The sequence below is a fragment of the Numenius arquata genome, chromosome 4 (genome assembly GCF_964106895.1).
Source record: "Numenius arquata chromosome 4, bNumArq3.hap1.1, whole genome shotgun sequence".
Classification (NCBI taxonomy): domain Eukaryota; kingdom Metazoa; phylum Chordata; class Aves; order Charadriiformes; family Scolopacidae; genus Numenius; species Numenius arquata.
This window is the reverse complement of record NC_133579.1, coordinates 46858700-46871691: the sequence shown is the minus strand read 5'-3', so window position 1 is coordinate 46871691 and position 12992 is coordinate 46858700. Positions and strand designations below refer to the sequence as shown.

Genomic DNA, 12992 nt, shown 5'->3' with positions numbered 1-12992 from the left:
TTCTCTGGATTACTCTTGTCATTATTTCTAATCTTTCTGTTGGCTTCCCACTCCCAAATCCTTTCTGCTGTTAAGGACTGCCAGACTGGTCACTTCAGCTTTGCAGTGCCTTTCATGAACACTTGCTCTGGCATCATCGCCCTTTGTAGCACAATCCATGAAGCTGCTCTTGACGTGGCATTACTTTAATTAATCTTGATGTTTCAGTGTATTTTCTGCTGTTCTTCATTCTGCAATTGTCTTGACAAGATTTGCATAATCAGTGGGTCAGAATTAGTTTTTAATTCTAATGTTCCAATTAGCTTGATTCAGATAAATAATAGAAGGTTGTGAAGAAACACAACATGGCATGAACTGGTGAAAATTATTGTAAACAGAACAAATAAGACAAATGTTGGAGTCAAGTTCAGTAGTTATTTTTATAAAATGTAAGCAAATACTATTTCTAGTTTCTGTCTTCTTGCACTGCGACAGCTGCTTGAAATCTAAACATATGGATTTATTCAAATATTAGTCACTCTCACTGGTTCCTGAACAAAGAGAAGGAAGCTTATTAATTTGTTCTCTGCCAGGGCTTCTTGATACAGAGGGATAGCAATCTCTCCTGACTCTTACTTGAATTCTTCTTTCATTCCCAAGGCAAGCCTGTGGACCTACACCTTTGTCATCACATGAGGGAATACCTAACACAGTTTTTTGTTAAATTTAACATAGAGGATAATTCTGAGGTAATAATTGTTTGGCTCTGCCCCTTCACACAGCTCAACCCTGACCTTTCATCTCCTTTCTTTCATCACTAACTTCTGATGGCACCTGACAGAAGACAATGTAGTGAGAAATAGCAGGAATTAAATCAAGCTAGCAATGAAGTTACTGTTCACCTATTCTAGCCATTTTCATGCATTAGAAACCCAAGATTATCTTTTTCTTAAGTGATCCAGCACATCTCTGCTTCCTGCTTGAGGAGGAACGTATGCAGAACTGTCCTTTTCCAGTCATCTCTGCAGGGCAGGACTTGAAATAATGTGGGCAGTGAAACCAGAAAACATTAATTTCTACATCTTAAGAAGGGCAGAGTTCCCTCAATAAGGGACCAATTATTGAGAGAGAGAGAGAGGCTGCTTAAATTGATCGTCTTAGGGCATTTGCTAGAATAGCAATTTGTATAGTAGGACTGCAAGAGATTAGTGGAGGATGAGTCATGAGGTGTGCTAGGAAATGAAAGAAAGATGCAGTGCAGAAGAGAACAGAAGAGAGTAAGTAGGAAAGAAAGATAAATGACAGTCAAGAGTAGAAAAGTGTATTTCGGAGACTGGAATCGGAGGCAAAAATGTTCTGTAGAAAAAGTAATCATGACATAAAGATGTTCCTTGGGAAAATGCAGAAGTGTCTGGGAGGTAGTCAACCGGAGTGATTAACTAAAGGAATACAAAGCATAGAAAATATATAAGAAGGTATACAGTCCAGATAGCAGAAGAAAGGGAAAAAAGCAAAATAATCTTTAAAGTATTTCAATAAAATAGGTTTGGGCCATTTCTGTATTTAGTTGACTTAGGATAGTGTGGACAAAAGGAAGCTGAAGAGAGGTTGTTCGCACACCTACTGGAGTAAAAGGATGCAGTGAGCTATGCTTGTCTGTCTGGGAGAAGGCAAATGACAGCATGGACAATTGGGGACGTTAGCTCCTGAGCCCTGGATTCTTACCTTCTATTAGTAACATTATGGGGACAGCTGCATCTTCTCACTAGGCAGGTAAAAAAAGGTGAACTCTGATAGGCCATGGCAAAGAATGTATCTGACTTGCCTCACCTGGGATGGTGGGAGGTGAAGCTGGCTAGATGAAAATGTATGCTAAACGTCAAAACATATATTGGTATCATTTTCATGATAGAATCAAGTAACGTAAACAATGCAGTGGAACACAATAGCTATTAAAGCTTTCACTTTAATTTTGAAAGTAAACTTAATGGTTTAGTTTTGTTTGGTATTTTATACTATCAAATTTTCTCAGTGCTTACATGCTTTGGTAAGCAAATACTATACCACTTTGATTTTATGTTCAAAACTTTAGTATTATTTTGGCTACAATCCATTCTGCAGTAAGGGTATTTTATGCAAACAAGGCCAGGATTTGAATAATAACTCTTGGAAAATTGATCAATGGTCTCTTCAGCTTTTCAGACAATTGGTTCTCCTAGGTGAGAAACAAATGCTTTCTGTGAAGTAGGCATATCTGAAAAAAGTGATTATTATTATGTGATTTTTTAATAGACTTATCTACAAACAACAATGAAAAAGACATTTCTGAGTACTACAAAAACATGCAGAGAATATTATTAACTATGATTACTACTGCACTATTAACATTCAGTGAGCAGTGATGTTTTGTGCTTTATATCAATCTGACTCTTCGTGGTATTCTTGTACTCTGGATAGTCTTGCTTGGAATAATGAATATAGAATTAAGTAGGCCTTGTTAAATAGTCAGTGCCCACTGAAGTATACACCGGCCATTTTGTGCTGTAGTTAATCTGCTTGGACTTCCTCCCTTATTCGTAGTGCAGGATGAAGTTATTCCATGCAAGTAACAGGAGAAACGGAAGGGAATGGTCCACCAGAATTAGGTATAACGACCACCAGAATTCTTCCATTTTAGGTATGGTTTACCTTATTTCGGAGATTTGAAGTTTAATGCCTCCATTTGTCCCTGGCTTCTTGGTCAGAGGTTTTAGGTAGCAGATGGAGATTTTTGAATTCTTCTCTCTACTTCTACCATTCTTGATTTCTCTCAAATACTGAGTTCTTCAGTTGCACTTGGTGGACATAAGTCATGACCCAAGTCATTTCCAGTACTGTTTTTCTCCTAGGCAAGACATTGCTGGGGAGTTGTTCAAGGGACTCGCTTCCATACCTCTGCATTATGGGGAGGTCTCCCAAAGTGTGAGAAAGAAATAATGGGTGTGTTTGTCTGGACACAGGAATAATTTCGCAAGTGGATTCTCAAAATATTTCTCCTTTGGCCTTCAACAAAACCAAAGAAAAGGGGCAAGAGAGCTTTTCTATTTACTTGTAAAAATGACTTAATGTAACTGTCCAAAATGAAAGGGCAGCAACATTTGGCAAACTTACAACAAACATAATTCTCTAAAAGTGTTTCAATTTTGTAGTTCATAAAACTACTGCTACCATATGTGGGAAATGGAGGTCTTTAAGGAATAGTGGGGATTTTACTTCTATTGGCTTTGCTGCTTTTTTTTTTTCCCTTTTAATTAAATAATCTCTTGTGTATAAAAACAAAAACTCTTTAGAAGTACATTTATAAGCTCTGTGGATAAATCTTATCCGGTGGGGCTGGTTTGGCTTCACTGACAGAACAAAAGGAAATACATTCAATTAAAGGTAGGATTTTAAACATGGCTTTTGTCCAAAGCTACTTGAGTTTTCCTTCTGCACATCATTAAATGCAGAAATTAAACTATGTTCAGTCCATAACAACAGACCTTCAATTTACTTACTTCACTAGTGTGTACTGTGATGGTTGTCTTTTTGAGTACAAAATCTTTTGTCACCGCATGATCGTCTGTAGAACTTACTTTCTTTTTTCAGTAACACAAATTGTTCTCATTTGTGACCATACTTAGATGTGCTTTTTAAGAACACAGGTGTATGCTACTAAGAGGTCTACATGAACTACGAATGATTCTGGCGTAGGCCTAAATTGTTTAATGTTTTTGGAAATTCCGTTCCTCATAGACCAGCTCATTCTATGACATATATCATTAGAGTGACTGAAGGAACGAGTAGGTGTTACCACAAAAATTTGGACTGAGGAAAAAGCTTTCCTGTAAGATATTATACTAACAGTTCTTGCACAAGTTAGTTTTATGTACTGAAATTCCTTCTTAATCTCAAGAGAAGTTGAAACAAATGGTTTCATTTATTTTTTTTTCAGGAACTGCAGTTTGAGAGACTGACTCGAGAACTTGAGGCTGAACGTCAAATTGTAGCTAGCCAGCTGGAGAGATGTAAGCTTGGATCAGAAACTGGAAGCATGAGCAGCATTAGGTAATGTACGAATTGGTAATTTCTTTGTAATGTAATGCATTTTGTCGCTGTTATGTATTACAGCTGAGAACAAGATTGGTGAACATCTTGTAAAAAAAAAAAAGAATAAAAAATTATACACCAGGAAGCATGAGATTTTAGAAGAGCTTGAAATTTTCTTTTTAAAAAGCGGATCACAATGCAAATTTTCAAGAAGAAGCTTAATTTCATGCAATTTGGTCTCTGGTTTGTCCAGTAACAAAATAGTAGTCACATTCGGAATTCATTGATTTGCTGTAGTCTGAAGAGATTAACGGCAAAACTCCTGTTTCCACTACCAATACAGCTGTATTTTTCAGCCAGAGCTTTTTAGCTTCTTATTTGCAGAGATGTACTGATAAGTTTTGCGAATGTTTTTTGTCATAATTTCATCATTCAAGGTATTTAAAGCATTAGAGATAATTACTTAAAGCTGCCGCCCTGTTGTGAAAATATAATGATAACATGACTCGCTCTCATTTTTTAAACATTGTCTTTCTTCAGTTTAAGAAATTGTTGTGGTACATTGTTTGGATGATGGCAAGATTATTTAAGAAACTGTAACAAAATGAAGCTGATCTCTTGGTCAGTTTGGTGCAAGGAAAGATTTTGTAGTTTCGAGCTTCTTGGTACTAGTTTCTTTGTTTTCTTAGGTGAACCTAATAAAAGAAAGGTGATAGGACTTGAGTTTAAAGGACTAAAAAAAAAATGTTGTGTAGACGTATCTTTGGTTTTTATCAGTGGAAATACTAAGTGTGATATATTTTGAATACTTAAGATTAAGTATATTCCAAGCTTAGGGCCAAGCTTTGTGTGATACTAGTAGAAAAACTACAAAAAATATCTATCTCTACTGGAAGAAACTCTTCTTCAGTTTAAGCAATTCAGACTACACTTCGATCAAATAAATTATTGTTTTCCATGATAAGTAGGAAATAATTATTCAGTAGAATGCCAAAAATGCAACAAAAATACTGAATGTAACAGTTCAGTAAAAATAGGAGAAGTCAGAAGAATATTTCACTAATTCAGCAGAAGCTGTACATGAAGTTGACTTAAATCTCCCTTGATTTGTTAAGAATGTTTATATTTTATCTTGGGGAGAATGAACTCCCTAAAATAAAATCTTACTTTATTCTATATAATATTCCCCACCAATTAGACTTACATTAATATAAGAGAAACTGTATTACTTAGAATTATTTAAGCACAGAGTAGGTAATATTTAGCAATGCAGTACAGTACTATATTTGCACCTTAAGTGCACTCCTCTGGCATTTTATGTTTTCATTATGGTATGATTGCATTTCAAAAAAGCTATCTGAACTATGTTTGTATAATACTATTATTTTAGGATTGTTCCAGCCAGTGACATGGAGGTTGGGAAATTTCTTCTTTGGAAGGAAATGTTTTCTTGGTGAACTCCTTTCGTATTGGTAAAATTATATTATGCTTTTGAGTCATCAGTGGTATCAAGGTCACTTTGCTGTTTCTTAAGAGAATCGAGTTCTTTGAGAAGTGTTTAATATTTTGACTACTAATATCTCTGTGGAACAAACTAGCACCTAGAATAACCAAGGAGATTTCATGCAAATTTTTGACATCTGTAGTTTGCCCTACAATTATTTTACATATGAGAGTTTAAAATTTAAAGCGTTTCAACTAAAAACTCTTTAAGAAATACTTGAAATACTGTTGTCCAGAAAATAACATTGAAAGCTTACAGTTAGATAGCTGTTCTTAGACTTGGCAAGTGATTTTAAAAGGGAATCTAATATTGTTCGTGTTTGTCATCGTTTCTCCCATACATGTTAAGTAAGCTTTAATTTTCTGTTTGTCTTAAATTCATCATTCTTAAATCTTCTTAAATCATTCTTAAATGATTCTTAAATCATCTTCTTAAATCATTCTGAATGATTATGGGAGTGGGTAGAATTAACACAAACATTAAGTGAACTCAAATATCAGTCTGACTGCTGTGCTGACTTTCCGGTACTCATTCGGATTTGGGAATATTCTTTTCACATAGTATAGTAAGACAAAGACTTGGAAGACAAATAATTATATAGTGGAATAATGTATGTTAAGGAAAATGCATTAAGGTGCATTGCTATGTTAAGTTGGAGTCTGTGGGGGCAGAAGAGGCTTGCTTAAAAATACTTCTTTTTCATACATATAACCCCATGTGAAGCTAAGCTTTTTTAGACTGACCTCCTCTGATGAATAACTTTGTGCCAAATACTAAATGCTTTAAAAATCAGTTTCTTACTGATACAGGGTAAATTGAAGATTTTGCCACCTTTATTTTATTCAGCTACTGAATAATTGATTAATTGTTTTAATCATGGTTTTCTGGCCGAACACAAACTAAAATCAGAACTTATAGCTATTATTACTAAGCTTTTATTGGTAAAGAGCTTTTTAAAGCAATCTTTAAATCAATTGCGTTTGTTTTAAATATTGTCGTTATTCAAAGTGAAATTCTACCTTTACATCTCCAGTGGAAGGGAATATACATCCTTCAGTGACGTCACCGTTGTCTGGTAACACCTAAGTTTATTATTCAGATGCTTTTCCTTATTGAGGTATAATCAAATTGGACTGATTGTAATCAGCATATTTTAATATTGGGAAGTTAAATATTTTTTTGCCAATTTAAAATAATTCTAAAAGGAATTTTTCTTGCTAATATTTGTTACCTATGGCTGTTAGTACTCAAGTATCTAAAACTAGTCCATGGAGCAGCTATCCATATTTGCAAGTTTAGTCAGGCTGAAGCAGCTTACAGTGGTGTTTTCTGCCATACCTTGGTCTAACATCGTAAAACAACTGCAGGTATACGTAGCAAGTACTTGCAATGCCTTTCATTTTGGAGAAACCAGGAAGATTGCTCTCTGCTTTACCTCCTTTGGATAGTAGATTTGTGGAGTCTTCCTCTATGTCTGAAGATTGTGCCCTTGGAACCAGGTTTTTAGGAACATGCTGAAGGGCTGTTATTTCTGGCTTCAATTTTGCTTTCTGTACTACTCCTGCATATTTGAGTCTTGGCCCAGAAGGAGTTGTGTATCCAGCTGTACTGTGAAACTCCATGTGGCTCAATTTTCAGTTCTTAAGGACTTCCTATATAACCTTTTCTTGTCACAGAATTTGGGATCCAGAAAGTAGCGTGAGATGAATTTGCACAGCACAGCGCCACTCTGCACAGAATTATGCAGCTGAGATCCATGACAGGAATCGCTGCATCTGACACTGGTATAGCTCCATAGCTGCTAGCCTGGTGAGAGGCAGGTGTAACCAGCCAGAAAAAAACCTGGCATTTGTATTTTCTGTGATACAAAGTGGTATCTCTGTACTGTAGTTTGCCTGTAGATATGCCAGTTTGTTCAGAAGATTAGCCGGAACTGACTGTCTATCCAAAGCTCTGATTGTGACAAGTCTTTGGCAACTCAAGGGATACAAATGCTCAGTTCTTCCACAGAACCTTTTGCTAACCTTGAAGGAATTGATTTTGGGCTTGTGAGGAAACACCACAGCTTTAATAGTGTTCATAATTTCTGTGCTGGCGTATCAGCTAGACCACATCAAAATACCCAAAGTAAATATTCCTTGTCACATTCTTGACTGGTAGTCATTTTTTAGAGGGGTAGGGAACTATATTCGCTAGGAATTTTACCAAAAGAACTTGAGTGCCTTCTCTTCGAGAACAAGTTCTTGGCTGTGAATCAAAGGTGGAATGAATGGCTTCTGATAAAACTGAATGAAATGCTTAGACAATGAAGCAGGAGGAAACTTAGGGAACTCTTCCATGCCGTGGTGTTTCCATGTTGGCAAGCTCTGAGTGGTTCATTACTCAGCCTGCTGAGTATTAAAATTTCATCACGCATGCTATAAGGAGCCTAGTCGTGTTCTGCACTGCTCCATCCATCTGGCTGAGCTGCTTATTGCTTCTGGGCCAGATCCATCAGTCTGTCACTTCTGTCTGTACGGAGGGCAATTAGATGCCTGCATATCTTTGAGGTGTTCATTCTCTGATAATTTTAAGCATGAATTAATGTGTTTCAAATTTATGAGTTTCCCATGACCACATCATGTAATTCCTCAAAACAGAAGCTGATGAAAGTGAGTGGTAGTTTGTGGGTTTTTTTTCCTTCCAGAGATTAAAACAAAATCTCCAAGGCATTTTGAAGACTCGGCTACATTTTTTCATGTTTTCTTTTGAAAGAACTCAGACAAAATAGTGCCACAGAATAGAAAGACTGAACAGGCAAGAAAACAGATTGTATGCGTGGTCATGTAACATATATGGAAGCTGTGTCTTTACACAAACAAATATCCTTTAGACTTCATTGAAGAACTGTACTTACTTGTTAATAAATCCTTAAAACTTTAAAATAAGTTTGTTTCACATTCTTTATCACTGTTTTATGTGAGCAACTTATGTTTGTTTACTTTTTTTTTGATGGAACCTTACTTTTTGAACATGGGAATGTAGCTCAAGCATAGCCTACTCTTCTTCTTTGTACATATATAGTTTGCAAACGGGTCAGGGAGTAGAATTTTTCTCAACTGAATTTCAACCCCCCACTGAAATTAATAGAAGAGATTTGCCATTTGCAAATTTTCTTGAAAAGTTTCCTGAAAAGAATGTCCTAAGCGACATGCTAAAGTTTCTCTATTTTATAGGTAGCAAAAATATAATCTAATTTACTAGATCACATGGAAAGCTTACCTGCTTTGTACATGCTTTCTTCCATGTAGTTCTCTATCTTTGAGATGCATATTTTATTCAGATTTTATTACTGGGGAAACTGATTTTCTCCTTACGAGGATACAATTTTTGCAAGTTCTCTGAAAAAACTTCCAGCAAGTCTAACTGATAAACCCATAAGATCCTTCACTTCAAGAACATTCAAGAGAGAGATGAAATGCACTGTGACATTGGGAGACAATTTCCCCTGTGTTGGTCAAATAAATAAATTGCAGTTATGAGGTTTTCCTGTACAGCTGTGGGTGTTAGATCCAATTTAGGCTACTTATTGTAGAAGTATATGTAATATTGTAGATATTTAATATTAGGGGTTGAAAAATCCAGTAGTCCGGTAGAGGTGAGGAAGGATCAGGAGGGGTCTTTTTCCTGTCTACAACGGGTAATGGGAGAATGTAGAGAAGACAGGGTGAGACTCTTCTCAGAGGTACATTGTGGTAGAATGAGATGTGACAGGCACAAGTTGGAACATGGGAAATTCTGACCATTCTAATCAAGTTTCCATCCTTGGAGATACTAAAAACATGACTGTACAAGGCCCTAAACAACCTGATCTAGTTGGACCTGCTTTGAGCTGGGGTTGGACTAGAGACATCCGGGGTCCGTTTCCACCTAAGTTTTTACTATGCTTTTTATTATCATTTCCGTATAAATACTAGGAAAATAGTTGTATTATAATTCTATGTATTTTTTGGCATCAAATTCTTCAGGTATTTCAGACAAAACACTCTCTAATCTAAACTAATGAAAGTATGGTTTGCTTTTGCCTGTGAATGTGGGTATTAAAAAAGCAAAGTTGAAAAATGTATTTTTACTATGGACTCTGAGTCAGAAGAAAAAGACATGCTTCTATTATGTTATGAGAGCAGAACAGTTGTTTGTATTGAAAGAGTTTGGTCAACAGTCACGTTTAGAAAATATCACAACTTTCAACTAAAATTTATACACCATCATTATTGGAAAACTCTTTTGCCTGCATTGTGCTTCTTTGTCAACTCACCACGTTATCAGTTAAACGTGTTAAACTTTTTAACATTGCTTTGATTACAGTGATGTCTCCAAGGGCTGCTGGGAAACTTCTAAATTTCTAAAAAAAGAAAGAAAAAACCCTTTTAATCAAATATAAAATAGAAAGTTAACTTTTAAGAAGAAAAAAAGTGCACAGCAGTTATTTCAGAGCAGAAATAAAATGGATCAATATTTTATCATTACTTATGAAAATGCCAAGTGTAATTTTTGTACTTGCGTTTTTAAACAAACCAACAGCATGATAATAATAGTTACTACATTCAAGAAATGTAGTCAGAATTTTAAATGTTATATTCTTTAAGATGATTGGCATTTCACCAGTGGACAGAAAAGATTTTGACTAAACTTCTGGCAGCAAATGCTGTAGCTCAAAACATCATCTTGTTCTGGAATGTGTGTTTGCTCAGTAGTTCAAGCTGAATAAGCCTAAAATTTTGTCACACACTGTTGCTCATCTTCATTGTGGATTACGAGAAGCTTAACAAGTCATGCTTGGGTGAACTTTTGTCAACTGAATTAATCAAAAAGTTTATCTGAAATAAAACAAGAAATGGCAATAAAAGTAGGCAGGATTTTGAAAATGTGAGTTTCTGAAAACACTCCTCTCAAATTCTATAAGCTTGAATGTTTAGCTGTGGTAAGACAGCATTTTGTGGGGGCTTTTGTTGGTTTTTGCCCATTATGTCACAATGATTTTATGTTGCTATAATTGACCAGGTCATGTGGTACCCTTTAGAAAGAAGCAGAGATTGCTCTACTTCTGAATAGCAACTAAACTTAGTCAAGAAGGGAAGATGTCAGAAAATTCAGGGTACAGCAGGCAAAGGAATTACAATCACAAGCAGGAAACCTCCAGTTTGTGTACAGACCAGCAAGGTATATGAGGGAGCAGCCAACCAAACCTCAGAGTAATGGAATGAAATTTCTAAGGGCCAAGTAAGACTGTCTAGACTTGCATCAACTCAAAGCATTCTTCAGTTGGCTAAGGCTGAGCGACAAAGTAAGGACCCAGCTGTGAAGACACATGGGCTAAAAAAAGAGTGGGCTGTATATGGGCAGTCTTTACTGCATCTTATTTGATGGCAGTTCTGTTAAAAAAAAAAACCTTGACAGGTACAAAACTGATGCTGGGTCTTGAGTAGGAAAACTAAAATGAAAAGTGGGCCATGCATACAATGATGTTTTGGGGTAACGCAAATCTGTCTATGTTGATGAGGAATTTTTGTCAAGACCAACCATGGTACTATGTGATACATTTCCAGATCTTGTATACAGCTTATCATGCATTACTGGGATTGTGGTAAAACAGAATATCCTGGTAAAAACATGTTGTAGGTTTCAAGGCAGTAGAGATAAAAAAACCACCATTCTTTACTAAGAAGCCAATTTTCTTGTTGCGTAATTGTGCATCTTTGGTTATAATGCTACTAAGCCAGCATGAGAATGAAATGAGCTGAAAGGAAACATTCAATTAGATCAAAATGGTGGGAAAATGCACCAGCGTTTGTTATACCACAATGTTTTCTTTGAAGTCTTTGCATTATTTGAGTTCTTTGCCATCTGTAAAAGGCATAAATTAAAAAAAAAAAGCCTGAAAAACTCACCCCAGACAAACAACAAAAAAACCCCAACAAAACAAAAGCAGAGAGATTTTCTTAGAAAAAGTTGAAGAGATGGTATTTTTGTTACATTCATAAGGACTTCATTTGGATAATCTTAGAAGACAAAGGCTGCTTCAGTTTCTTTTCAAACCACAACTGAAAATGAACAACGTGGTTTGAATGCTTGGCCACTTTAATAAAGTGGGTTTTTTCCCATGTCAGTTTTCAGTTTATAGCTTAGCTAAGTCATTTAGGTATTCTCCTCCCCCATACCATTCATCTTCTCCAACAACCTACTTACCTACCATGAAAATCATTGGTGACTTTCTAGGTGCTGAATGATGATCACTCTGCTAATGTGTGTCTGCTAAGTAATAGCTGGAACCTGGCACTTCTGAAAATCAGAGAACTAATTCAATGCCTACAGCATTTTGGCACTTCTGAAATCTTTGCTTAGAAATAAGAATTTTGTGAAATACATAATTGTCAGGAAGCTGAATGGACAGATTCTGCTTGTTGTGACAGCTATTACAATATACCAAGCCTAATTTTCTATACCAGTTTGACATCAATAGTTGATGTTGCTGGCTTCAGGTATACTACCAAATGTAAGAGTGTTCAGGTCAGAGAATGTGTTTTAGAAGTAAGAGAAAGTGATCAGGGAAATGCTGATGTTAGTATTTTCAATAATCCTGTTTCACCTTGTACTTGCTGTCTCTTGATCTTTTGGCTATGAGATGTAGAGACCCAAAAGGTGATGGATTCTGTATCCTGTTAGACTTCTTCAATAAAACAGTTTGAGACCACTACCAAAAAAGGAAGATTTGAAGAACATGTTCATTATAGGAAATAAGTTGTGGTTGGAACAGGTGGTACAATTCATATTAATAATATTAGTTAATTATGTTGTACAGATTGACAGTTTATTGGATTAAAACATCAGACTTGTGATCTGATCATTCAGAGCTACCTGATACAAGATTGTTTGAACCTGTCTGTACACAGTGTTTGAAATTCCAGTATTTAGGGAAACAGTTAAAAAAGAGAAGTTGTTGGTACAGAAGCAGGAAAATAGGCAAAGTAAAATGTTATACAACTTTTTTGTATTTCCAGTAATACAGCATTTGTGGGAGCTTTGTGCTGGCTCTCCATAATGAGGCACATCAAGAAAACAGATTAGTCCTGTTGAACCTCTACAGGGAACTAACTGGTTTCACAGTTTTGCAGCAGATAAGCTTCTGTTGCTGAAAGGCAGATTTCCAGCAAATGTCCAAGCAATCAAGTCTGGTGTGATATTCTTTTTCACAATACATCCATATCTTTTACAGTAGTATCAAAGGTCATATCATTCCCTGATAGATATGTCTCTGAAGGCACCAACTCCGACAAGACTTTTAAAACACCCCCTCCACAGATGCTCTCCTTCTTGTTCTGTTTTCCAAGTACCCTCCTGAGATATCACCTCCACGAGAGCAGTAACACTGTTCAGTCACGTTCAGCATTGCCAAACTCGT

The 12992-nt window shown here is 36.0% G+C and overlaps 1 protein-coding gene across 1 annotated transcript in view; it reads left to right on the top strand.

The window, feature by feature from the left end:
* Positions 1-12992, top strand: part of CTNND2 (catenin delta 2) — a 543425-nt gene that overhangs the window by 128965 nt on the left and 401468 nt on the right. Inside the window, exon 2 of the mRNA XM_074146739.1 lies at positions 3953-4065. Within this exon, the coding sequence (XP_074002840.1) occupies positions 3953-4065 (113 nt within the window). The remainder of the gene's footprint in view (positions 1-3952; positions 4066-12992) is intronic.